The sequence below is a fragment of the Anas platyrhynchos genome, chromosome 7 (assembly GCF_047663525.1).
Source record: "Anas platyrhynchos isolate ZD024472 breed Pekin duck chromosome 7, IASCAAS_PekinDuck_T2T, whole genome shotgun sequence".
NCBI lineage: Eukaryota > Metazoa > Chordata > Aves > Anseriformes > Anatidae > Anas > Anas platyrhynchos.
Genome location: NC_092593.1, coordinates 24,517,228 through 24,545,208, shown reverse-complemented (window position 1 = coordinate 24,545,208; position 27,981 = coordinate 24,517,228). Strand labels below are relative to the sequence as shown.

Sequence of the window (27,981 nt, the reverse complement as noted above, 5' to 3'; positions counted from 1 at the left end):
CTTGCAAGCTGCTACAGTTTTGAATGTAGCTGCCCATCTGCTCCTTGGTTATTTATAGGCAAATCTATGGAACTCCTTATAATCTCCCAAGTCTGCAAAATGTTAATGAATTAAACATCACAATACTCCTGTAAAAAGGGAACTAATGTATAACATCTCCATTTTACAGATGGGGAGATTAAATGAAGACTAAAAAGGATAAATGACTTGCTGAAAGCCATATGTATATTTCATAGCAGAACAAGGAATGGGAACCAGATTTTTTTCTGAGTTTTGGTCCTGTTTAGCAGACCAGCCATGTTGCATTGTCTGATACGTGAAGAGAAAATGATGAAATTACCTGTTCTTTGAAACTTGCAGTAGATACTCATGAACAGACTAATCCATTTAAGGATCTTGCTCTGTGTACTATGCTGAACATTTCAATTCTAACAACTCTGAGTAATTGTGTGTGTATTAATTCTCTGTGATCCTGAATTCATCTTGATTGTTGATGTTTTTACCAGTGGTTCCCATTGGATTGCTTAGAAAGAAAATATGTTAATTGCAGAGTCAGGTTTGCTGTAGCATCCTCAAGGCATCTTACTTCCAGTCATCAGGTTGGTGCAAGACCTTCAGCGTCATCTGCCCTCTCTCTTCAGCAGACTTTTTTAAAATCATTTTAAACGGTGTCTGATTATTGGTTCTTATTTGATTAGTTTTATTGTAGAAGATTGAAGATATATGCAGAGCAAACAATATTCTTCATCAGAATTACACACTTTAACTGTATTTGTAGGCCCTTTTTGTGAATTTGTTTCAATTTTTTAAAAGAATTTTTAGAATTTCAAACTGCTTTAAATTTACAAAAAAAAAAAAGTAATTTACAGTCTTTCCAGAGCTTAGCTTTCCAGAGCTTAGAAATGACAGGAAATGCAGTCTGCCTAGTCGTGATTTGATTTCACATTGGAGTACAGCCTAAAATAGTTTGCATTTTTTATGTTCTATATTTTTTTTGACAACTTAGTGTCTCTCCAGTCCTTCTTCCTACCCCTAAACTATATCTATTTAATTCAAGTATGTCTTCAAGAGAATTTTATTCTCAGGTAGAATTAGTTTATGCTTTGTGGTGTGACGGGAAGAGATTTCTTTTCTTCTTTTTCTCTGGAACACCTTTCAAATGTTTAGGTCTTAAATACAGATATTGTCCGGATTTAATCTTGCTGTATTTCCATAGAAATCTAAAAATGAACAAATATGTTGTTGGAGGTGAACATTCATGTATTGATTTAAAAACCTGAAAGCCCAGGTCATTCTAAACAAGTTCAGTGAGATTCTTTGGTGTGTTTCTTTTATTTTTAGCATGTTTCCTGTGTACACAAGTTTTATAACTTAGCCAATTAAAATACCATATGCCACGTAGAAGGGAGGTAGGCATACAGCACTCTAGATTGTTTCTGACCTTGAGCAAATGGATTTAATCTCTTTAACTCGTTTCATATCTGTATAACGAAGGATTATAAAAGTTAGTCTTTGTTTTGGAATGGTAAAATGCAGCCTCTTGAAGCACTTATCTTTTTGCAAGTGAAATCTGTTCTCTTCACTGTACTTGTTTTTCCTCTAGCTTTTTTCCCTGAGTCCAAATCCCTTTTTAATTATTTCTTTTTAATTTTCTTCTAATTTTTAAAGTAGGCAGGGGGTCTGCAGCTTTCAGCTAGACAGTGTTACAATACTGAGCATCACATCATTCATTCCTCATACTAAATAAAAAGCGTGATGGTCAGTTTAAGACTGCCATTTTGTCTTCTTCCAAACAAGTTAAAGACTTTTTTTTTAATAGTACTAAATATACTTTTTTTTTTAACATCATACTTTAAAAAAAATAATACCTTTGACAGCTGCCAGTGGAAAGTAGATGACAACTCTCTTGAAACTGTTTCACTTTCCAGTAGAAAAATATCATTTAGTTTTAATTCAACCTGAGATTCTCTCGTGGGCTAAGAATAGTGAGAGACAGTAAACATTAGTTCTGGAGGTTTTTATCTGGCTTGTTGTGGTAGTCTTCTGTTGCAAGAGCTCTCTTCTAGATAGAACAAATCAGAGCTCTCACAGAAGAGAGGTAATTGATAACTTCCAGAGGTTCTGGAACAAAGGCTAGGTGTTTGAAATTATCATAGCTCTGACTCACCTCCCTCCACTCTCAGTGAACAAAATGCTTCCGTTGGTTCCAGGAAATGCTGAACAAATGAGCTATTTTAATCTGTGGACAGTACCACTATTGTGGCAGAAAACCAAGCAGCACTTGAATATGAAATAAATCTGTGTTTTTACAACAGCAAAGTAATGTGTTCCCTAAAGTCACTAAGCTGATGCAAGCTTTTGTTCATATGTGAAAGTATGGAAATTCTGAAGTGTGAGTGTGCAAATTTGCCTTCTTTGTTGATTATAATACAGAGCCATTTGTAATAAGTTTGAAATCCCTCTTGGGGAAAAAAAAAAGGAAAAATCATTACCAGGTGTGTGTTCCACATGTTAAGAAAGAAAAATGAATAGTGTCAAAGCTAAATCACTCACACAGCATGGTTTGAGCATGGTTGTAGTGGAGAGGCAAAAATGTCTGCTTGAGTCATTCTTGAGTTTGCTATTTTATGCAACAAATAGCCCACAATTTTTTGCCTGAATCATGCAGGAAGCTTTAATAGGATGCTTATCTGAGTAATTGTTTAAAGTGCAAGCTGTCTTGAGACTCAGTTTCCTGAAAGAGCCAGAACTTGTTTTTTTTTTCTTTCTGTAATGTGTGAAATGTTTTATATAATTGATGAAAAAGACAATTAAATATGGAGATTTTGAATTAAGGGATGGAATGAACATTGTGAATCTTTACACATTAAAATAGGGAAGTAGAGTAAAAAGTTATTGAGTTATTTTTGTTTCCTGATAAAAAACAGTCATTTGGCTTCTTTCTGTTTGCAACGAAGCTTATTGCTTTAACAAAAAAGAACTAATGTATTTTGCCTTGGGTGTTCAGTTTGAGGCTTTTTTTCCCCCCTTCCACTAGATTACTTAGTCTTGATTCTCTTACCTGTTCCTTTTCCAAGGAAAAATGTTATTTGTATACATAAATACAGTATTGCCCAGCAAGCTTCAGGTCTCAGTCTGAAGCCCTGTGCCTGGACATGGTTTGGTGTATGTTTCTTTTCCTTCTGGTTTGAGATGGAAATGAACTTAATCACGTAAGGATTGAGTTAATTTTGTATGTTGTTTGAAATCAGAAATGCTTAGGAGCTCTGGGTCTTGCTTTATCCTTTCAGCTATAGCAAAAAGACAATCTTCCCCACTGGGGTGGTGATCGTGAGCTACACAGTAGGAGTTAATGTAAAATAACAGTCACACTATCTCAGTGGGAACATCATGAGAAATGTATGGAAATAAAGTATTAGTGAAGTTTTCTCCTTGATCAGCATTGTGTTTCTTTTCTTAGGTCTCTCTTCCATGGCTTTCATGTTTCCTTAAAAAGCTAGGGAAGAAAGTCAGCATGCTGTTTGTCAACTGCTGCCGAGATGAATGTCTGTAGTTCTTATTCTCTGTAGGGCTGGGGTGGAATTCAGGTGCAAGATAATTGCATTGTGCTACTGTGCACTATGAGATGGTAAATATTTTTTCTTTATTTGTGTTATAAGGAGTGGGTGGTCATTCTTTCAGGATGGAAGTCGTGTGATAAAGATGTGCAGTGACAGTCATTTGTTGTTGTGCTTGCATGTTACTGTAGGAGTGCTGTTTTGCTTGGGGTTGAGTGAAACTAAGTGCATGGCACAAGTACAGAAAGAAAAGAGTCTGACAAAATATATGGCAGCAATTTTAATCTTCAAATAGAGATATATACGTAGAAACATATAAAGTAGTAAATTGACAGGGTTGTCAAATACTGGGAAAGTGTAAATTGACAAAATAATGGACAGTTTTTCTTGGCATAGTGAATGCCACCTGAAATATTTTTGGCACCATTTTATCCAAGAAGCACTATGGCCCCCCAGTTTGAATGTTAGCAACAAAAAGCTAATCTGATGCTAAATCTTGGTGATCATATCCTAGCCTTTTGTCTGTTTTGACTGGTGGACTGGAGTGTACCTTCCCAGACATAGATCCAGACTTAGAGGAGGTTGGTGGAGCTGCCATGGAGTCCGTGATCTGTGGAGCCCATATATCATTCATCCAAGGTGATTAAAAGCCACTCAGTCAAGAGTCCTGTCTAAAACATACATGTATCTTTTTGGGTACTCGTCACCATCTCTGGCATGTTTGGAAAAAATGCAGATTTAGATTTTTTTTTAAAGTTGTTTCTCATTTACCATTTGTATTCTTAAAGATACTTTTTTTTCTTCATCATCTTCTTTTTCCTAAAAGTTTCTGCTCTTTTGCAGCTTGTCATTTACTAGTGTTCAGGCTGCAGTTTTTGGCATGGCGATGACCCTAGTCAGTCTGTGTCAAAATTTATCCTTCTATTTCTGTGAACTTACTCTACCTAGTTTGTCTAAGTTAATACTGTATCCTGATGTTCAGAGTTCGCTCCTGCTCTACTTCCTTCAGCTGCTTAGCTTACTCAATATATATCATGACCTGTATTGGGTTATTGATAGTTTCAGTTGTCTCTGTGTCACTGAAACTTAACATTTCATGCAACTGCTTAGCAAACAATCATCAGTAGGAGTCACTTGTAATATAGTTATTCTATATAATTTTGGTTATATGTTGCCACAAGAAAATGTATCTGTTTACTTCAGCACTGAGATTTTTATGAAAACCAGTAAACTTAATACACTAGTAACTAGTTTATGCCTAGTAAATGAAATGTTTCTCTGTGCTTTTAACTACAAATAAATTTCATGAACTTGCATGCCATTTTTGTGACACTTAAAATAGAGGGGGGGTGGAAAGTAGTGTTTGAGCATCAAACCAATTTCTAAAGAAACAGTGTGCTTTAGTGATTTTCTTGGGAATGTGAGCAAGTTGTCTTAATTATTTCACAACTGGATTTTCAGTTGTGTCAGGAAGAGTTGTCTTTACATGCTTCTCTGAAGAAAGTTTGTCTATTTGGGAAGAACAAATGAATCTGAAAATTGTGATGCTGATCTTGGTGCAGGGGTAATGGGAGGGTATGAATGATGAAAGCTGGATGAAGTAAATTTGTTACCAGGAAAGCACTGTACGTGGTGCTGCATAGTACAATAGGACATACATGTAGTAAAAACAAGCATGAACTCAGAGATACTTAGGGGAAGATGGCAGTTGATGTTTTGTGTGGGCTAGAAGAGGAGCTTGTAGTTCTAGCATGCTGCTGATAGCCAATAAAACACTGAGGAATAATCACAATGAAAAGTGATTTATAACACAATGGAAATGAGATGAAGGTAAGAAGGGAGTTGGAGACAAAAAGAGCAGAAGCGTTTCCATTTGTAGGCTAGACTTGCTCATTTTGGCTGTTGGTTGTTTTTTCTTTAATTGAAGACTTTCTAATGGCATGCTAGTGACAGTGGCATAAGGTGTTTAATGATAATATACATGGTAATTTAAGGTAGACTACCCAAAAGTGGGTGAGAGTACCAATCTTATTCACACTTTCTATATCTGAATGATAGAGCAAAAAGATGATTTATGTGTAAATTAATTGTACTTTAGTGGACTTGGGGAAATAAGGCTTTTATGTGAATTATTTCTGTATCCTTGGTTGAGATTTCATTTTGATTTCTTTATTTTTTTATGAGGAGGAGGAAGATATACTTGTTTATCATCTTATGCATTTTTCATGTAGATATTTATTTTTTCCTTGTTTTTTACAGTGCTTTGAATTTATTATGTGTAATGACCTGATTTGTGATTTTGGCGTTCTGTACTTTCTAAAAGTGCTTTGGCCAGTGTGCTTTCTAGTGAAATGTTGCAATTGATTTTCCCTGCTTGGTGACTTCAATTTCTTGTGTTTCAGAGCTGTGGAAATTAGCTGCAGTAGAATGGAAGCGTCAGTAATATTACCCATTCTGAAGAAAAAATTGGCATTTCTTTCAGGTACAGTTTGTTTTCCTCAATCTGTTCCTTTCTGCATTATATGGATGGGATTTTTAGTTTGCTTTCTTCTATTTATTGGATGTTTGTAATGGAAATGAATTATAGGCCAGCATATTATCATATTTCAAAAGCATCTGTGTACATTTATTATCTAGTAGCCAAGCTATTGTAGTTGGCATTTAGCACTTGTTTACACTGTAGCCCGTAACTCAACTCCATGAAGCTGATGTCATGAAGTTGCAGCACATAAGTAAAAGAATGATAATTTAGCAGATGTCCAAGAATAACACTTTTTGTTTTGTAAGTGGTATTAAAAATGCAGGTGGTTAGTTTCAGGATTTCCTTTAGAAAATTTTTCCTTCCTTGTCATCCTTGTCTTTTTTCCAGTGTAGATGGAAGCAGAATTAGCCAGGCATTGCGACACTTGGATTTTTTTTTTTTTTTTACTACCTAGTTAATTCAGGCAAGGTTGAAATGACTGTTCTTTTATGTATTCTAACTTCTTGAGTCTTGAATTAAATGTAACTTTCTCATCTCCACAAGCAAAATAAAAACAAAAGGGAATGCTTGAAATGATGAATGATACTCTTTTCCTGATTTCTATGCTGTTACAGATAACTGTCTTAGTTGTTGGTGTTTGAATGTCTGCTTTAGGGAAGGTAGTTAATTTGTAGAAAACACCTCAACTTTACAAATTGACAAGTATTGCAATAACTAAATCTTCTGTTTTATTTTAGCCAGTCTATTTTAACCTGCCAATTCACTTGAGAAGGGAAGGGTATTCCTTTTTAAGTAGTTTTTAATTGAATTTGCTCACTGTCCGAAGGAACTTGAAATCAAACAACTAATTTAAAAAAAAAAAATCAGCATATATTTGCAGTCTGGAATAGCAGGTAACTTCTTCAATAGTATCAGTAGATGCATAGTATGGTTGGTTGTTCAGCATTGTACTACAAGGAAATTCTCATTAACTAGAGTGCCTTTGCAGCTTGGCCATTAAAGCTGCCTGATCCACCTTGAAATATAGATATACTTAGGTGAAAAGTAATTTATTGAGTACCAGGTAAATGCTAGCAACCTTTCTGAACTTATGTAATAGGCTTGACCTCTTTGGAATTGCATAGTATTAATGAATGTTTTAATTTAATAAATGGTAAAGATTCATGCATTAGTTCTTTTAAGCATTCTGTAGTGTAAGTAAAGGAACACAGCAGACAAACCAGTTTATTGTGTCTCTAAAGCAATATTATTCACTATAGTTTCATAAATAAAGCCATGATTTAAAATCAAAAAAATTATACTTTAGGGAAAAGTTCTCCGGTGTTTGTATGTTGAAGCCTCTTATTTTTAAATTATGTGGATACAAATGTTGGCACTGACTTCTTTTTCTGGAAGCAGAACACAGTTTCTAGTGGAACAGTGTCTCATCAGGTTTGGAATTCATGATGATGTGCAGACAAAAACAACAAAACAAAAAACACCACCAACAAAAAGAACCACTTCGGTGCAAACTAAATTATGGAATTTCACTTTTCTCTTTCTTTAGCTTACATGTATTTTTTTTTTTCAGTTTTCAGTTTGTAAACTGTACCACTTCTAAGTTAAGACGCACGTCATGGTGATTTGCCATGGTGGTTTTTTTTGGTTTTAGTTCTAAGCCTAAGGACTTAGCCTGAGAGTAGTGCTTCTTTGTAAGACAAATTCCAAGTTTATTATGACTAAAATCATAATTGGATTTTGTGTTTCTCTCTTAGCGTTGTATTCTGAATGTGGTAGTGAATGCTTATGGAATCAAATATTTAGAAGGATGTTAAATGTCATACAGCTAAGATAAAAGAGCAATTTACTTTTATTCAATTTAATAGTTTGTGTTAATATGGGCAAATGTAGACTGTATGATAACCATAATTTCTTAACTGGTACTTTTAGGGTAATATTTCTTTAAATCCTCAGTTTTTCAGTATTTCTTTTAAAACTAAAATTTTGAGTCAAAATGATTTTTATATGGGTAAAAATGAGTTAGCTTTTATATAAATCACTGGCTATCCTACACTGAACAAAAGAAGTGTTTTTTCTGGGCTCATCAAATGCTGTTTTAATCTAGGTATAAGAGTAAAAATTTCTGGGTGGCTAATATTTTACACAAGTAGACTTCATGTGATAATTCTAAATTTTGATTTGTAAGGCCTTTTTCAACACTGGAGTCTTTCAAGTCTGTAAACTAAATATGAACTACTATTAATTGTTAACTTTCTTTGCGTGGGTTGGTGCTAGTCTCGTGAATCCAGAAATAGCATGGAGAAGAGCAAGTCTTTCAGCTGTGAATCAGCAATGACAAGACTAACTTTGCATAAATGCAAGAACATGTTTCTGCAAACCATCCCAGTCCCCACTGCATATAACTTCAATGAAATGAACATCTTTAGGCCTCCACCTCAAGATCACTCATAAGTTCATGGGAGGTGGTGAAGAGGGAGCATTAGATACCATACCTACAAATCCAGAGCTGCTGCCATGGCATGCATTGCTCAGCGTGTAGTTTCTGACTCTGGAGGTCAGATCAAGGCCAACTTTCAGTTGTTCCTTACGGAAATGCCTTCATAACTTCTGGTGTTATTACTTTTCTTATCATGAGCTCATTCAGTTTGATCACCAGCTTCTGTCCATTCTGTGTTTTTAATCTTTATGGTTATTTGTGAAGTTTTTCTTTACTGTGTTAGTTTTTCATATTTTTCCATCTTGATGCACCTGAGCTGTTTATGAAATTAGCTGTTGCAATTTACAGCTTTTAGTTTCAACCATTTTTTTCCAATTTCTTAAAAATTGCTGTCCTCCTGCCTTTCAGAACTTTAAAAAAAAAAAAAAAAATCACAGCTTTTTGGATAAGGAGAGACCAAACGATGCCCAACCACACAGGGCAAGGCTTCATTCTTCATTTTAATGTTCTGTTTTTTTTTCTTGTTGTTGAAATAGCTATCAAGCTATTGTTGAATCAGTATGGCTTCTGAGGTATTGTTTTACATCCACATAGCATTTTCCTCTAATTTGTTGGATTTAATGTGGGTTCACTGACCAGTGTAGGCAATGAGGAGAAATCATTTTTTCCACTCCAAGTGTGCAGATGAGAACAAATCTCCATTTTCTTTTAAGGATTGAGTTACTTTTCCTTCCTTTTTTTCTTCCCCTCCCCCTATCCTTTTTTCAGGCTTTCTGACTGAAAAGGCTTTTGGCCTGAAACAGACGAGGATGAACAGTCTGTAAACAACTGTTCCTTTAAACTTTGAACTCCTTCATGGATTCTGGAGAAAGGATCTGCCTGTTTATCCTGTCTAATGTAGTACTACTCTTTAACTCTTATGTTTAGAAATACTTATTAAAATCTGTGTTATTGGTTTGCCAACAATTCCTCCCCTCCCTTGATTTCCCCATTTTCCCCCACCCTCCCCCCCCCCCCCCACACACGCACAAAAGAAGGGGAGGGGGAAAGGACACAACTGTTGGAATAGACCACCTATAAAGCAGTAATTTTGAAGATGTGGAATATACTCACCTGAATAGCAGTAGATCTTCAATACTCTTTGTGGAGCTCGGGCAGCTTTGGAAGCAACGAAAACATTGCAATTAAGATGCCAACGTATATTGTGCAAACAAACTTTTCATTATCACACTTGCATCTCTAACATTTTGGGGGGAATTCTCAAATTACACCAATTTAGATATATACATATGCAGGCATTACTGTGCTGTACTTGTGTGCTTTGTCTTATTTCTCCACAGCTGTTGCTCTTTTTTTTAAAAAGTTCTGCTTTTTTAAAAAAAAGTCCTGATTTTGGGGGGAGAGGGGAAGGCAAAACCATGATTTAATGGCTTTAACAACATAAACAGCACATTCATAATTTGAGAATAAAATTTTGCCCCCCCTCAGGACACAGGAAAAATTACTTTTCTTTGTCATCCCTGATGAAGCTGAGATTGTAACAAGGTCATGACAATTACATATTTAAAATCTGAAGTTACTAGCTGCCTCCTTGTATGTACTGAAACGGTTCCATGCTTTTGGACTGATTTTTTAATATACGTTAATTTTTTTTAAAGTTTTGAATAAAATGGAAAAGCCTTTAAAATGATCCAGACTGTGAGAAACTTACTTTGAAGCTGGTTTAATCTAGAGATGGGTATTAGTGTTTAAGTACAAACACCTGGTAATTAAAGCAAAACTGTAGTAAGCTATGGAGTCAAGCAGTAGGCCCTTCTGAAGTCTGTTCACATTCATTCGTGTTTTTTATTTCATGTGTGAGTTCCCTTCTCCACTTCTCCTTTACTTTTTATCCTGTTTCCCTTTGAACAACAAATTTAATAAAAATAGTTGGAGTCTGAAATGACGTTTTTTTTAGCTGATTATAGACATTAAAAGATTTAAGGCTAGAGAGAAAAAAGTAGATAAGCTGATTTGCTCAAACTAGCAAATACATAAACTAGATAGGAGCTGCTCCAGATTATGTGGAAAGATATAGCGCAGCTACCTCTGGCCCATTACTGAATTTAATTCTTTAACTTAACAGCTATTTACGACAAATTTTTTGATCCCAAGGCCTTGTGCATTCAGAAGATCACCAGCCCAATCCCTGTACGTGGAGATGCAGTGAATATGGAAGAGTCTGCTGCATACCTGACTGGTTCCCTTCACACTACAAGATTTTCTGGCTGACTTTTCTGATAGAATAGAAGCACATAGCAGGGAGCTGTGTCAGTATTTATTTTTCATGTGATCTTGTTCTATTAAGTATTTTTGGCTTAACTTCCACTTTAAACTATGATAAAACCGAGTCCAAATCAATTTTGGTTGCTGGTTTATAGACATGTGACTCAAAAGTCAGTTTTTTAGAGCAATCACAGAATATCGGAGTTGGAATGGACCCACAAGGATCATTGAGTCCGATTTCTGTCTCTCCAAAGGACCATCACAAAAAAAAAGAAAGGAGAGGACCAAAGAGAAAATTTCAGCTCTTTGAAAACAAAAACAAACAAACAAAAAAAAACCCCACAACTCTTTTTCCATTTAAACTATACTTTCCAGAGACTTTCTGGATCCTGTGTAATCAAAAATGACCCAACCCACAGCTGTAGAACATTCTACTTAATCTACTTAAATGTAGTACTTCAGCATCATTTAACAATTGATCTTACTAGATCTTGTCATAGAAGTAAAAATGTGAGGCTAGCACTTTCCCTGCTGTTTTCCTGTATTTTTGTGGCTGTTACTGCCTGTATAACTTCTATTAGAAGGGTTTAAAACACACAAAGATTAAAGCAACTGGCTTGAAGTATTTATCTTAATTGTGAGGTGATTGTTACATGTTTGTAAGTAGGTATGGAAATCTTACAAGTTTGATGCTTGAATTATCAAATCAGAATATATTCCAGGGGCAGCCTGTGTGGTAAAAAGATCCACATATTTGTATAATGGGTGTTCCAGGAGGTCCTATGTTACATTTAGAGCTGCAGTGTGCTCACTCATCTTAGAAGCTTACCATGTCTCTGTCAGGCTGGTAGTGTAGACAGTTTAGGAAATGCTTTTTGGAAAAAGGAATCTAGATATGAAAAAATAATGCTTCTATAAAACTTGATGTAGGCTGCTGTTTATGTTGAAAGCACTAGATGAAAGACTAACCGGTATGAATGGGATCTATGCTCTGAAGCTTTGGTGATGCATTAAATGTTAGTGAGGTGAATGAATCGTCAAGTCTGAGGAGAAACTTCACTTGTGATTTTCACAGCAACTTGAAATACTAGATTTATGGTGTGTTTTGAGACCGTATAGCTACTAAGTTTTTTGGTTTTGTTGTTTTTGTTTTTAAATTAACTTTTTAATGACTTTTTCATCCCCCAAATAGGAGGGAAGGACAGAAGAAGTGGCCTCATTCTGACAATTCCATTATGCCTTGAGCAGACGAGTATGGATGAGCTGAGTGTCACGCTAGACTACCTGCTAAGCATTCCAAGGTGATTTCAAAGGTGTTTGGCTCAGGGCTACGTGCTTTTCCAGTGATAGGAGGGGTCTCTTGTTGTTTTTCGTTTTTTTTTTTTTCGATGTGACTTTCAATACAAAATAAATTTTATGTAAGTGTTTAAAATGTGATACAATTTGATTTAATTAGAAACATATGTTTGAAAAAAACATCTATTAAGGCTTGTCAAAGTTCTTTCATTCTGCATATCTGGCTTTGGTTGTATTGTTTTTTTGGTTTGTTTTCCTTATGTATTTCCTCACTCCTTTCTTTGTATATCTTTGGTTATCTATTTCTAATGACAGTACATTTGAATTGTGTTCTAAATTGAGCCACCATTGAAATTCTTAAGCTTACAAAGGTAGCATTGCAGTTGCTGAATTTACCCACAGTAAATTTTCTCCTCTTTTTTTATTTTGCTATATGCATACTCTCGCTAATCTCTAGAGCTTAACCATGCGCTGAGTTTAAAAATAGATGAAATCTCACTGAAGTTAATGAGTTTATGGAAATGTTTAAAGTTAATACCGCTTAAATGTGCTGAATTATGACTTGAGTGTTGTTCAGTCCTCACTGTAAAATAATTATGTTCTGCTTATATAACTCTGTAAATTTATGACAGTTTTTGGCCCTAGCTTAGCTGCATTTTGTTTTTTAAAATGTAGAGACTGGTCTTTACAGTTGCTTTGTATTTATCTAAAAGGAAAGAAGCCCGTCAACTAAATATTTGTATCCCTTTAAGTATGTTTTTTTTTGGAAATAAGAATAACTGAAGAATGTTTAGTGCACTTTGCTTATTGGAATCTACAAATGTGTTAAAAACATGGTTAAATAATCCAACTTCTTTTTGTATTTAAGGCTGTTGGGGAAAAATAAAAAAGCTCTGGTTAGGTAGAGAGTGTCAAAGAATAAGTTCAGTGTGTTTACAGGTAAAACATCAAAACGTGTATGTTGAACAGCGTTTTAGCTGTGGAAGCCTTAGGGTTTTTCAAACAGCTGGTCTTTTTTTTAAAGTCATGAAAATCCCAAGTTGTCATCCATGCAAGTCATCTCATTGACTTAAGGACTTGGCCACGTTTATGGAACAGATGCAGGCATTGTTGTTCTCACAAGCATTAATTATTCTGCAGTCTCATCCTGCTATATGTTTTTACATATATTAGCGTAAAAATAACTGTCTGAAAATTCAACCAAAGCACTCTTTGTACAAACTTGGAAATCTGTTTGAAAGAAAGGTTCAGTGTTGCCACTTTGAATGTTCTGTTTTTCAGTCATGTGGAAAAAATGACCTCTCTTTTATGGTGGCAGTATGGAAAGATTGTTGTCATTTTTGTTTGCATTTTGTTTGTTTAGTGGGAAGTGTGTACTTTTTGGCCAAAGCTCATGCCTTTTGTGTTCTGGAAAGAGTTGTTGAACAGTGTTTGAAAAGGAGGAATGTTGTCCCAACCCTGGATAGCTGTCCAAGAAACATTAATGATACTTTTTTCCCCAAAGTTCTATCTATAAAGTAACCTAATGTGTTCAACTTTGAATTTAGTTGTGCATTCTATATATTATAATTGTAACTGTTTTGTAAGGCAGTTTCTTTTTTTAGCATTAGTGGTTAGTTGCTTCCAAATTTAAGAGGCGTAACTGTTTAGTGTCTCGGGTAACATTCTGTGTGTGAGTAACACACCTAGATCTTCAGAAATCACTTTTCTAAAGTTTCAAGTCAACTGTTATACTTTGCTTTGACGGAATTGAAAATTAGAGCCCTATTAAGAATATAAGAAAAGCAAAAGCAGCAGTGTTATTCTATTGTCTGTGCTGGTAAAAGGTTGCTTGCTTTGTTGTGTTCTTTGTACTGTAGTTCAAATCACTGAATTTTATTTTTTTCTTAAGTTTTCCTGTAAACATTTGTTTGGTTGCTGAATATTTCATAAGTAGTAGCTTACTTCTGGATTTGATTTTTATTTTTTTTTTATGGGGGGGAATGGATTTAGTAGTTGTAGAGAACAGGTATGGATACCTGCAATACCTCAAGATGTTATAGTGCCACTATTCATCTTGTTCTTGAAAGTACTGGTAGTCAGTCTTTGAGTTCATTCTGAACAAATATTGCATGCACAAGGTATGATTATTTTTTTTTCAGAGTGCTTCCAGGAAAATCACATTTGATTTTACAGGTTCCTTAAGCAAAATCAAAAGGACTTAAGGATTGGCAGCCAACTTTGTAATTAATGTTCTCCTAAATAGACATGTGAAACTTAATGCTTACTGTTAAAAGCAAGGTATGTTGCTTTTTGTAAGCTAAGGAGAAATGGCTTTGTTTTATAATCACAGGTTTGAGAACCTGGTCTCTAAAGAGACTGCACAATGCTTTTCTATCTTGTGTAAATGTCATGTTTTTTTAGTTACTTATAACTTTGCCAGATATCATTTCTCAGGTTGAAATTTTTCTATCTTATGTGGTAACTTATGTCAAAAAATACAAACACCTTTCCCTGACCTCTTCTGGCTGCTGCTGTGCTGATGGTCATATCCAGGGGTTGCTGCCACCTTTGAACTCTGAGCTGTTCTTGTTGGGCACCTTGCTGCCTGCTTCAGTTAGGAATGAGCTGGCCATCAGCTTGTGTTAATGTACTGAGAGCAAGGAAAGTTTTCACTGTTTTTTTCTCATTCAGTACTTAAAAATTCAAAAGCTATTACCACTTGTCTTTGCAACTGGTTTTTAAGCAGAGCTTTTGTATGTAGTATGCCCAGACTCAAACCTTCTTATTAGAAAATATGTTTGTTTAAAATATTGTTTTCTAGATCTGTAGGCAAAGCCTCTGTCCTTGTAGAGATTTTTTTGTCTCTTCCCTGAACATTTAGACAATTTGTTCAGGGAAGAAATTCAAGGACGCTTAGATGACTTCCTGCTTCGACATGCATCAAATGATATATAGCTCTGTCCTCAAATCTGCACCAATTCACAGTGACCTCGTGAAAACTGGCATCCCTTTGCCTTTCATAGGAAAGTTTGATTTACAGTTTCATGTCTTTCTGAGGATTTTGTGAAGCTTATAGCAAAGTGGTGAAGTTTATGGTGTAGTTACGAAACCTTTTCAGAGATGCTAAAGTTTAAACAAATACTTTTTTTGTCATATCTATTATAATTTTTAATAATTATTGTGCATCAATATTGAAAATTACTCCTAAGTGAGCAAACCTAAGTTTTGTAAATAGTATTTTCAGAAGTAAACTATATAGCTGTATTTTTCAGTATATTTAAATCCAAAGTCATTGTGGTCTGACACTTGATGATGATTTTTTTTAACTTTTTCCTAAGCATTTTTCTTCTTTTTAGTGAAAAATGCAAAGCTAGAGGATTTACTGTGATTGTGGATGGTAGAAAATCTCAGTGGAACGTGGTGAAGACGGTTGTGTTAATGCTGCAGGTAAATCAATTTTTATACATTCATAGTTGACAGATTAGGTCTGTAGATGTAAACCTAGTAACAGTTTTACTGTAGAGGTAATAATTTCTTAATAGAGAAAGACAATTTATGGCCTTTTACAGTCACAGAATATGTGCTCTGTACAGGAAGAAACAATCTGAAAAGGGAATGATTTCTTCACTCAAGTGAATGTCAAGTTCATTACCAGCTCAAAACATGAGTTTGTAGATCTTTTTCTAAAACAGAGTTTTAGTTTAAAGAATACAGAAGTATGCTCCTCTCAACAGCTATGAGTGGTAGGAATGTCTGCAGGGGACAGTTGGCACTGATAGTGTATCTAAGTAGGCTTTGATGCAATATGCTGTACTAATTGGCTTCCATTGGAATTGACTGTAGTAGTTGATTTTGTTGTATGTAATAGTTTCAGTCAAATTATATCCTGGATGCTATTCAAAATAGAGAGGGGAAAAAGTGCAAATTCCTAGATAGAGAAGTTCATAATATATTATTTTATCTCTTCAGAATGGTGGGTTAATGAAAAAGTCTTATTTCTGCTAAACAGTGTAGGTTATTTTCTGGTCTCAGTGGTCGAAGAAAATGTAAGATACAGCACACTGAAACAGAGTAGAGAACTTGGACTTTCATACTGCAATTTTAGTTAAGCCAATCATTCATGTTTTTCTGTATTAGTACGGCATGGTGTAGTGGTTGGACTTCAGGACTGGGAGTAAAGAGGTTAGATTTGCTTTTCAGTTCTGACACTTTTGCTATGCAGTTTAATGAAATCTAACATGGGACATAGATGCAGAAAATTTTGTTTAATTTCTATCTGCAAATGTGAGTTTTTGAATAGATGGTGACACTTGAATGGAATTCAGTTCTGTGGAACAAGAAAGCTAAATCTTGAATGTTTTACTGGTTTCTTCCCCCTATCACCCCAATTTTTTTTTACAGAATGTTGTTCCAGCTGAAGTATCGCTTGTTTGTGTAGTAAAGCCAGATGAGTTTTGGGATAAGAAGGTTACACACTTCTGTTTTTGGAAAGAGAAAGATAGACTTGGCTTTGAGGTATGTAGAGTTTTGTTTTCTTCAGTCAGAAATACTATTTTTGGAATACTAGATAAATGGATGCAAATGAATGTCATCTTAAAATAGTTTTATTTTAGATGCTCAGTGTATATTCTTAATAAACCACTGTTTTCTTGTTTTCTACTTGAAAAGAATATTAAATATAGTAATTTCAAATTAGAAATCTTTTCCTCAGCAAGAGGATAAAACTGTATGATACATTTGGCTGATGTTTTGACGGAGAAATTGCTACAGTGTTTAGTGTGAATTTTGTTCACGACTTTTGTACGAGATTGTATAGTGTTACCATTTTGCAGAACATCTTATTGCTGCTGAATACCTCTCTCACCTTTGATTTTTTTCTGACATTAGCAACAAAGGTTACAGGGTCTTTCAGCTTTCCAAAAATAAGCTGATAGTATTACCTCATGAGGCAGAGTGTGTACAAGAGATTACAGCCTAATGTTATCAGTTCCATTTTTTATCTTTTTGGGAAGTTAATGGAAACTTCAGTTTTCCCTATTTTTAGGAAATTACCCGTATCATCAATCTTTCCAACTGTTTTTGAAGCTAATTTGTTTGAACTATGACAGGTTTGCTGTGTTTGCCAAATACTAAAATGCCTGCTTGTTTTGTACAAGGCACTATGAAAGCATTTTTTTTTTTTTTTTATGACAGAGGTTGAAAAGAAAAGATTTTTTGCAGCCTTATCTTACACTGGTAAATTCTCTCAGATTGTAAGATTATAATGTTCTTGAATACTCCTGTTGAAAAGTTATTCAGGGAAAATGAGACTTGGAAATTGGCAGCTAAAGGTTATGTAACTAATAAGTAATATAGTCCTATATTAGGAAAGAGACTATAATCCAGATAAAACACTATTAAGTTGTATGATTTTTGTTCTCTTAAGTCTTTTATTATCAGACTTTACATAGAATAAGTGGCTTTGTTTCATTTTTTAGAAACATTTCCTGCATGTCAAAGTGGTGTGCAGCAGTGGAACAGATGGCATGGGTTCCTATTTTCAGTCAAGTGGCCAATCCCTTTTTTTTTTTTCATTTTTTTTTTCATTGCATTACTTCATTTTCATTCTTGTAATGTGCTTTAGAGCCTTATAAGTAAGGAAGTCCTACATCTTTGTCTTCAGGATGTTTACCTTACAGAATAAGGTCGTATTTTCAAATAGTTCGTTAAAGACACTTTGAAAAGTAGCCCAAATACAGTAGAGCAATGCAAAGAACCTTGGAAGACCTGTCTATGTTTCAGATAGCTAGGTGTTTGTTAATAAAGGTAATAAGGTAATAAAGGTAATTAAGTGCCTGAAGTTAAGGGCTGGAAGTGGTTCCAACTGTGATAATATTGTGACTTAGGTACAGTTGCGTTCTCCTGGGTTTCACAGATAGACTTGGCTTTGAGGTATGTAGAGTTTTGTTTTTGGGTTTTTGTTTTGGGTTTTTTTGTTTTAGAGTTTTTGGGTTTCTGTTTACCTTCACCTAAATCCCTTGAGGGGACTGACAAGGGGGTGTAGTCAAGGTTTCTGTCTTGAAGTTCAGCAATTAGCAGCTCAGCATAGTCACAAACAAGATTACCAGAGCAAAAAGAGATGAGTAGGTGATATCCACCTATTACATGCTAGTCAATTGTTCGTGGCACATCCAAGATGAGCATTAAAAAAGCAACTGAAGCAACCATCTGTACTAAGAAGTTTATTATTTTAATGCTAGGGCACCAGAATTCATATTTTTCATGCATTTTACCAAAAACGGATATAGCAGTTATACATTTTTTAAATAATCAAAATGGCATTTATTTAAATGCATCTTTCTTCCTCTGCACATATCTTTTTTTTTTTTTTTTTTTTTAATTTAAACTGGAGCTGATGGGTCCTATGCTTTAAAAACCCGTGCCAAATCAGAGAATTGTCCCTGTGGAGCTAGGGTACATAAGCCTGTGTTTAGTTCACTTTCTGAATTCAGTTCTAAAGGAAGGTATGTTGAAAAATACCAGGTTTTGTGTGTCTATTAGTCTCTTCTCTAGGATGCAAAAAAGGTAATGTGTTATTGCCATGAGCCCAGAAGGGCAATGAGTAGGCAAAACTGTTTGTGCTGGAAAGCGAAGGAGAGGGTTATTGGGAGTGGAGCTGACATTCTGGTGGGTATCTAGGTTCTGCTTTCTGCTATTGGGTTTCTAGTATTCCAGATTTTCTGTATGATACTGACCAGATAAATATTTAACTTGTATTTCTTTACCTTAATGCTTAATCAAATAGTGTTTCAAACAATGTTTATCATGAAACAGTAGGAATTTTGTTCTTAAGAGGAGAAGTCTTTTTCTTTACAATTGTGGCAATGAATTGCCACAGACCTGGTAGGTGGGTAGTTATGTTTAGTCTGTTTAAAGTGCCATAGTTATTCTTGAAAAACCACCAGGAGAATAGTTGAATCCTTATTTCATTTTTCTGCAGGAGCTGAATTTGCTGAGGAATGAGCACAGCTAACTTGGGGGTGAGGGGGCAAAGATGAATCGGATTATTTGGAAAACAAGTAGGATTCATATTTGCTTTTCAAACAACAACAACAAAAAAAGAAAAACAAGAAACGCATTACTGCTTTTTACACAAAGGCTGCCTTCAGCATATTGTGAAAAATGAAAATAGGAGTTCTTTGGTTTAGATTTTTCCACGGGTTGAAGTGCAAAGTTATGCTCGCAATCTCTGCCTTGTTCATTGAAGATTCCTCTGTGTTTTCCAAAGCTGTTTGGGTATGTAAGCTGTTGGCATAATAGATCATCAAGAATCCATCCACTAATGGTGAATCACAGAATCCTAGAATATCCTGGGTTGGAATAGATTCACAAGGATCATCAAGTCCAACTCATAAGTGCATAGGACGTTACCAATGCTTGGCGATAATCAAACAGGCTGTGACAGGGGATGAGCTTTCTGGTCTTCTGAGTGTTTCCTGGCAGAATTCTTGAAACATGGACAAAAACCCCTCTACTTAGGCCTCTTTGAATGGAATATGTCCAAAATTACCAACCTGTGGCCAGATAAATATGACCAGCTTTTTGCATGCATTAATAATGTTCTTTTAAAATGAAATCATACGTTTTAAGAATGATAGATTATTTTGATGTGCATTTATATACCTTCATATACTTTTGGAGAAGCTACATTTGTAGTCAGCTTCCTTGTAATATAACAAATTGGAACAAAGAAACGTTACCATACATATTTAAAATTCTGTGCATAAGTGTTCTGGCTGTTGCATTTCTATCGCTTTCACATAACACCAAATCGCTATGTCTATTCTCTGTGAAATTCAGCGTGTTTTTAGATTTACGGTTTTATATAAATGTCTTTTAGTAATAAGAATACTTTTTTTAAGGGATGACACCAACTATTCTTTTAAACTAAATCTAATTTTTAAGAACTCTTAACTTTTAAGAACTGAGATTAAAAGGGGTTAATCCCTTTACAGTGCTTCTATATCTATTCCTCAGTATAATTTTTTTGCCCTGATGATAGGTATAGAATATTATTATTCAATTTGTTTAGATAATTTTCTTAATTTATCCCAGAACTGGAAAGTATTATTCATTGATATGAAGCTATGAAGATCAATACAGATACTTACTCCATTCAGAATATCATATCCTTGGATCACATTAGTTTAAATATTGTATTCTCAAGGAATATGTTTATGTTTTTTGAAATGTCACCATTTCATTTTAGATTCAGTAGCATAGCTGTTGTGATGTCATATGCTTCAGTTGCAAGTAACTTGTAACTGAAATACTACACCAGCTTGTCTTCCAGTAGTTTTTGGTTTTGACTCTGTAAATGGCATTTGTATTAAGGAGCTTTTTTATTCCCTAAAGGAAGCTTACATGGATGTTTCTATCATTTGGGGGGATCCTTTTGCACGTCCTATTGAATATTCAGAAGTTTCCGTTGCTGATTTTGACATCTGCCTCCATCTGGTTGCAGACAATTGATGAAAACAGTTGGAAAAAAAAAAAAAGGAAATGACGTAGAGGGAGAGGTCAGCTTTGTACAAACAGTATTCAGAGCTCTTGCATTATTAGAGATTAGTGTTAATGGCACTGTTGCATCAATCAAAATCATGCTACTAGAAAAAAGTTACTGTAGTGTCCAGAGGAATAAAATACAGCACTTCTACTTTTCCCCAAACAATTGTCTATATTATTTCTGAAAAGGCTTTAACAATGTTTTGGCAGGCCAATATTGTCGATTAGAGTAGAACAATGATGAGAGGTGTCACCACTCTTACAGATTATAAAAAGAAGCGAGTACAGATGGTGATCAGTACCAAACAGGACACACTTGAAACCTGTTACCAGTCACCTTACTAGCTGTCACTTTGTCAGAAAGGGTGGGCCGAGTGGGAAAGGAAACAAAGACTTAAGGATTCAATAGGTAGTACTTTTCCCAGTCTTTGAAAGATCTTGTCTTACCATCTGTACAGACGTATTCATTTTTCCCTTAGGAGATTTAAGCTGTTCACATTATAGTCTGCTGTCCAAAGGTTTTTGCTTGAGATTGAAAAAAAAATTTCTAAAGCCAACATAATAAGATCATTTTGGAAAAGGAAAATCAGTCAAGTTGCAAGCAAATAGTGGGATACTTCTATTTTTATAAATGTAAATTGTCTTCGTTTATACCTGTGTCTTAATCAGTATTCAGAGCTGGCAATAGAGATGATAGCAATGAGAAGTCATCACAGAGAATGGCAGTCTTCACAGAGGAAAGAAATTAATGAAGATGTTCTTTGTGTTCTTTATGTTAAATCGTGAAATACAGATGCAAAGAGGATAGAATGCTAATTCATAAAGAAAAATAGTCAGAATGTGGTGATCTGCTATTAATTTTCACAGAAGGCCAAAGACAATTACTGTGATCAGATTTTGAAAAAGTTTTAGGGATCTGACAGCAACAGTTTGTATGCTCTAAGTGCTGGCCTTACAGTAGAATTATCTAGAATAATAAGTAAAGATAGTCTAAGACAATATTCTATTAGTGTGTCTTTGAGAAGGGTCTTATCTGTTCTACAACATCACACCTTCCAGTTTTTAACTTTTTTTTTTTTTCTTCCCTCTTAGCCCATGTTCAAGTAGAGGTCTGTGGTAGCTAACTAAAAGAGTAATTCAGAGAAAGTTACTAATGTAAAGCAAATGGAGGGAGTTAACATTAACACTGTCACTAGTCTAATTCAGTACAAGAGCTAAATTCTGTTGAGGAACCTCCCTTCCATTTCTACTTCATTAAAATTTCAAATGATTGCTTTCCTTTTTTTGAAGTTTTCAAACAGGCTTACTGCAGTTGTCTGAAATAAGCCAATAACTCCGTTAGCTCAAAGTTTTTGAACTGTAGAGAATAAATGTTTTTTGGAGCAACAACATAAGTTACAACAAGACTTCTTATTGGAAATTTTGTCATCTTCAAAATTTTGCTAATAAGATGCACGTGAAGTTTGTGTTCTTTGATCAAATCCTACTTGTGGGGGGTGGATGGGGAGAAAGATTTTTATCTCATGTTGCTAATATTTGTTACATGGAGGTTTTGCTTTGCTAGAAAAGATTTTTTTTAATGTCTCCATGGAACAAGTTTGTAAAGTGTATCCCCTGGTCTTACCCCTCCTTTGAAGTATTTCAATAAAATACTCAGACATAAGCAGTCTCAGTGCAGTCCATCCTTTTATTGAGGCAGTTTTCTTTTTTTAGAAGTGATATTTCAGTGGTATGAACCAGCCACTTTATTTACATTTGTTTCACTTCTGAGATGTCCTGAATGAGTAAATTAATTTTATTTTTTTATTAACTGAGAGGCATGGAAACAGAATGTAAAAATTACTTAAACTATATGTTCAGCACATTTGCACAGTAAATAGTGGTGCTTAACTTGTGTGGCATAAAGGACTGCAAGAGTGTGCTGCAAATACTTTTACTGCAAGAGAATACTGCAAACACTTCTAAGTACTTTGCAGCGTAATATCCTGCTACTAAGTTCACTAAAAATAGATCATGTGAAGTATGGCTTAAGATGCATCAGTTACCACAAAGAAAACAGCCAGGAACTATGTTGATTTCTCCTGCTGTACATAAACAAGCTGGTACAGGTGATTCTGGTAAAGGATTATGCATGAGATGTAAGCTGCATATAAAAACTACATGCCTGGTTTAGGTCCCAGTTAAATGCAAGCAGTCATAATTGATATAAGTGTTTAGCAGTAAGAGGGTCCCTTCTTGTGAATCACAGAGAAGTTCTGTTCAGTACCTCTGGACACTTAGCACAACTTGTCAAGTACTTAAGTATAAACATTGCCTACACCTGTACCCAAAATTTCTTCTGTTGTTGCAGGTTATTCTGGTATCTGCTAACAAACTGACTCGTTATATTGAACCATGCCAACTAACAGAAGATTTTGGAGGAACTCTCACCTATGATCACATGGATTGGTTGAATAAGAGGCTGGTTAGTTTTCTCTTTCTTTCAAATGTCTCATTCTTGATCTATGAATTTTTATTTGTGTAGGAACTGTTCAGCACATAGATTTTTCCTATGCATAGAATTGCAGTTCAAATGGATGAATGTATGTAATTACTAACACTGGATTTTACTCAAGGGTAATTAAGCTAAAGTAATCAATTTATTGAATTAGCTTGTTCCTTATTGAAGCTCTCTTACACCATCAGAGCCTGAATGTATGGTATAGTGGCTGCAAAGGGAAACTTTCTGCCTACTCATAGGAGAAATCCCAAGCGAGGAGGAAATATTTGGACTCTGCAGGTGTTTTAAAGTTTTCTTATTCCTCAGTTACTGCGGACTGAGAGCCTGTCTATATGCTGCCCTACACTGAAATCTTTGTCAGTGCTGTGGATACAGGGATGCAATAAACGTCTAGGAGCAAATACGCACCTAAATCATTAATATACACAAATTGTTACAGCGACTGTAGGTGCACATAGCACTGCAGAACGTTTCTAATCAGTTCTCCACTGTTACTTGTTTTCCAGTTACTTGAATCTTCAATACAACATTTAATCTTGAAAGAAACTGTTCTCCTGTGCAATGTGTTCTTCAAATGTGTATCCCCCTCTAGGATCTATAGGTGGGATTCTGGACACAAATTCTCCACAATGCTTTCCAACTCCAACTGCCCAAAGCCTTCAAAAGTACCATGCAGCCAATCTCATAGCAGAACTTCCCCTGAAAAAGTCTGAGGGCTATACCTTTTTCCCCATCTGGATCTTAGTAAATTGAAATGTAAGTGTTCAGACCCAAGGGCAGAAGGACAATCTACTGTGCCGCTGTTTTCTGTTAGTCTTTCATGAGGAGCAGTATGTGTGCATAGACTAGGGCAAGGCAGCTTGTTTCTGCTCTTCCTGAAACCAAGAGAGTCTGGACACATGTTGGGGCAGAGGGAGGGGAAGGGATATTGAATATCTTCGTGGTCTTTCATTTTTTTTGTCTGGTATCTACAAATGTGGCTTCTACTTACTTCTGACGTTCACAGAGTTGATAAGCACAGTATTTTCACTGTAGCTGGGACTTCTGTTTTAGTTCTGTGGATTTTTGTTTTATAAACCACTATCTTATAAATAAGCTTTTAAGAGCTGTCCACCTCTTGTCCTTCTTGTTTTTTCCTAAAATTTAACTGGTCTTACATCAGTTAAGGAAACTTCAGCTCTAGACCATGAATTAATAAATTATGAACATGAGAAAGACCTGAAAGTTACTGCCTATGTCAGTTCTGGTACCAGATCGTGTCTGGTTCTGTTAAAGCTCTGTTCTAGAGGAGTCATGTGAGCAGTACCCAATGTCTTACTAAACAGGTCCTGCTATCTATACGTACTCCTACACGTGAAGCAACTGATTAGGAGCATTTTTTAATTCATAACTACTCCTTCTTTTATATCAGTTATTTATTACACTATAGCTCCTATTTGTAGCAGTGAAAAACTGTCATCTTCACAAAGGTGGTTATTTTAATCCGTTCAAGCGAACTGTCAGATGTTTTTGTAACATTCATTCAGAATTATTCTTAAGATTTACTTAAAGATTGAGGCTTAAATCAAATGGTGGAATATATATGTCCATAAGGGCTTCCAGGTTTTGCAAAAATTAAAGATTTGTCAGTGTTTCAGAATTTAGCCCTTTTTCATTATATTCAGTGTTCTATTTCTTATTTTCTTAAGGAATCTTAGCGCTCCTAAGTGTTCCATGAACAAATCTTTTTATTTTCAGCCATTTTTACTGTGCCATCTGAATGCTGGGCAATAATATAAAGGTTGAAGTATATTATCAGAACTAGCAGATAAATTTGTAGTGATGCCTTCAAATACTGTCACTTAAAATTGTTTTTCTAAATGTAAAACATGTTTTATTTAGGTATTTGAAAAATTCACAAAAGAATCAACATCCTTACTAGATGAGCTTGCTCTAATTAACAATGGAAGTGATAAAGGAACTCAAGAAAAAGAGAGGTGTGTGGTTAGCTTCTTGAAATTAATGTTTTTGATATAAAATTTCATTGGAATTCAAAATGATATTGAAAATGTAATGTCTTAAATGTCATACAAAATATGTAAGGAAATTTTCAAAGTTTAAAATACAGACTACAAAATTTGTGATGTATGGATGCTCGCTTGGCTATTGATTGCATATAGCTGCACTTCTGATTTGATAAAAATGAGTACAAAAAGTGAGAATTTTGACTGGCTGTTTTTGCTGATACTTAGAATCAAGATGGGGGAGAGGGATTTACTCCCAGTACTTTGCTTTCTAATAAGTAGTTGTGTACCAGATGTAAACAGGCTCCAAAAGAAACTAAAGGACTATAAGATTTTTTTAACATGTGTGTTACAAAACATATCTATACAATGTCAAAGGCAAGCTGATGTTTTCAGTTATTTCCTATGACTTTGATAAATGATAGCTCTTTCTATAGATTTACAAAGAGCTTGTTTAGTTAAGGAATTAGGCTGGGATGCAGGATATTTGTATTTCATTTTATACTTTGTTGGAAGTCTCTTACGACAGACAGTGCACAAGCCGGTGGGGCTATGGTCTTGTTCAGTTATCCTTGCTGGCAGGCCACATTTAAGTACAAAGCTGCTGCCTCTGTTACGCAGTTCTGTAAACTATGAATGCAGCTGTTTATCACTTGATCTGTTCTTTACCTATTTTGTAGTATATGATGTATTAGTTCTTTGGGGTATGAAGGAAGGAGAGGTGTGGAGGAAAGTAACATACAGTCTCTTAATGCTTTGTGGTAGCTCCAGTGTTGGTTGAAGCCTTGTAGTGCTACTGTATTAGAAATGAATGATTAATAACGTGTTTATTACTTTATTCAAGATCAGTAGATTTGAACTTCCTTCCATCAGTTGATCCTGAGATGGTACTGCAGACAGGTAAGTTGAAAAATGATCATGTTGGTTAATAAAGTTCATTATTCATTTTCATGCCCCACATGAAAGCACAGAGGGCGTGATAACTATCTTAACAAACATCTCAATGTAATGAGTTTATCAATTAATGTAATCTTTAGATTAAAAAAGAAATCTTAGCAAATACATGGAAGAACTCCAAATGATTTGTCTGTTTAAAATAGGTTTTAGTAGTGCTGATACCATCTTCATGGTGTTACCATAAATTAATAGGTTTAATTTGAGAATACATTGCTTCTAGATGAATCTAGTATGTTGACCTTATGTAATGAATTAATCTCAGTAGCTACCAAATGGCTACAACACACATAGCATATTACACAACTCAGATAATTTGCATCAGCCTTGTTCTGAGTTGGCGATCTGTAGAAGTGAAACATAGTCTTCTGACTCTTCACTGCTTGGAATCTCCCCTGAACCTTAAACAATTACTTTTGTTCCTTTCTGGAGTCTTTAAAGCTTTTAAAATACAACGTGTCTATAGACAATGTCAGTATATTTTAGTCTGATTATATATTCTCCTCTAATGGTAAGATGTTTGGACAAAGCATTTCAATTTGTTGAATAGGTGGCTCCTAAGGAAGTTTGGAAACACTGTCTATTTTCTTAATTATTGCATAAAAAATTGTTGGAGCTTTTAAAATTTAGTAACTTTTGTCAAGTCATGGGAGTTCCCCACAGATAACTGTACTTTCTTTTTTTTTTTTTGTCAGTTCCACTATATTGAAAGTTAGATAATATATTTTTTTCCGATTAGTTTTCTGTCTCATAAATGCAAATATGAACAAACCAAATGAAAAGAAGGAAAAATTGTAAGATTTGTTGGGGTGATGTTCTAAGGTTTTAAATAAAAGCCTTGCCTTCCATAATGTTAAGAACTGTTGCTTTCGCAGGCTCCAAATCAAAATAAAAACTGCAGTTCTTAGTTTGATAAGAATCTAGTTTAAAAAAAAACAACAACAAAAAAACTTTTTACCTTGAAAATATTATTTACTGCTGAAAAAATACAGTAGAAATCAAAATTATCCTAGTATAACTGACTTGTAAAAACCTTATACTGCTTGCACTGCAGCTATCTGTGCCTTGTAGTGTTTTATAAGATGGAATAAAGGATGTTTATTTCCATAGCATGGCAAAATGTATTTGAATTCTTAAAGCTACGTTCATCTCACAATCAGAAATGCAGAGTAATTTATAGTTGCATGCTGCAATCTCCAAAGCCTTTGGCATTTTGATTGTCTAGATGATACTAGTTGAATTTAGAGTCTATTTTTCTGCATTTTTCTTGAGGTACTGTAATTACTATTCCAGTGTCAATTTTTTTATTTGTTTGCTTGTTTTGGTGAACTGGCATGTTACCATTTTAAGTTCTGAATGGCTGATGTAGGTTTGGCAGATTTTTACTTGTATGCCAATACTTCTTTACTGACCACTGTTTTATTTGTTAACTTGTTCATCGAGCTTTTGGGAGTACAAATAGGTTATCTGAGTTGAGTAGTACATGTAGTATAGTATTTATATGCAGAAATTTTTACCACAACTTAGCAATAACTTACATTCATTAAACAGTTTAATTGGAAGAATAAATAGCCAACCATGCTATTTTCATATATATGACAGTCTTTACACTGCTGGGATTCTGTACCATAATATGGTGTTTAAAAGCACAAATTAAAACGTGAGGACAGCAAGAAAATACTTTTGATCAAAATACTTTGGATTCTTTTACGCGCTTTCGTAGAAACTTACGAGCATTTTATAAAATCTTGTCAGCTAACAGAATTGATATGTTTAATTTGTTAGTGCTTTTACATTGTTCATTTATTCTAAGAATACAAATGGTATGAGAGAAATACTTTGGATGCTACACGATATTTTGAAGTAAAAAAGAATACTTACAGTTGTTTCTGACTCAGCATTGTGCTTTGCAAGTGTTTTCTTATGTTAATATTATTGTCAGTGAATGTTAAATTCATGGT

At 34.8% G+C, this 27,981-nt stretch overlaps 1 protein-coding gene across 5 annotated transcripts in view; it reads left to right on the top strand.

Moving 5' to 3' along the window:
- The window catches only part of SESTD1 (SEC14 and spectrin domain containing 1), a 55,539-nt gene that overhangs the window by 7,698 nt on the left and 19,860 nt on the right, over nucleotides 1–27,981 (top strand). For 4 of the 5 annotated variants that reach the window (XM_027461091.3, XM_038181966.2, XM_027461089.3 and 1 more), the window contains 7 exons: nucleotides 5,960–6,039; nucleotides 11,934–12,042; nucleotides 15,376–15,466; nucleotides 16,421–16,534; nucleotides 22,914–23,027; nucleotides 24,945–25,039; nucleotides 25,911–25,966. In XM_027461091.3, the coding sequence (XP_027316892.1) occupies nucleotides 5,985–6,039; nucleotides 11,934–12,042; nucleotides 15,376–15,466; nucleotides 16,421–16,534; nucleotides 22,914–23,027; nucleotides 24,945–25,039; nucleotides 25,911–25,966 (634 nt within the window). In that variant the 5' untranslated portion in view covers nucleotides 5,960–5,984. Of the gene's footprint in view, nucleotides 1–4,171; nucleotides 4,197–5,959; nucleotides 6,040–11,933; nucleotides 12,043–15,375; nucleotides 15,467–16,420; nucleotides 16,535–22,913; nucleotides 23,028–24,944; nucleotides 25,040–25,910; nucleotides 25,967–27,981 lie in introns of those variants that run through there. The other variant, XM_013093924.5, reaches the window with a different exon arrangement.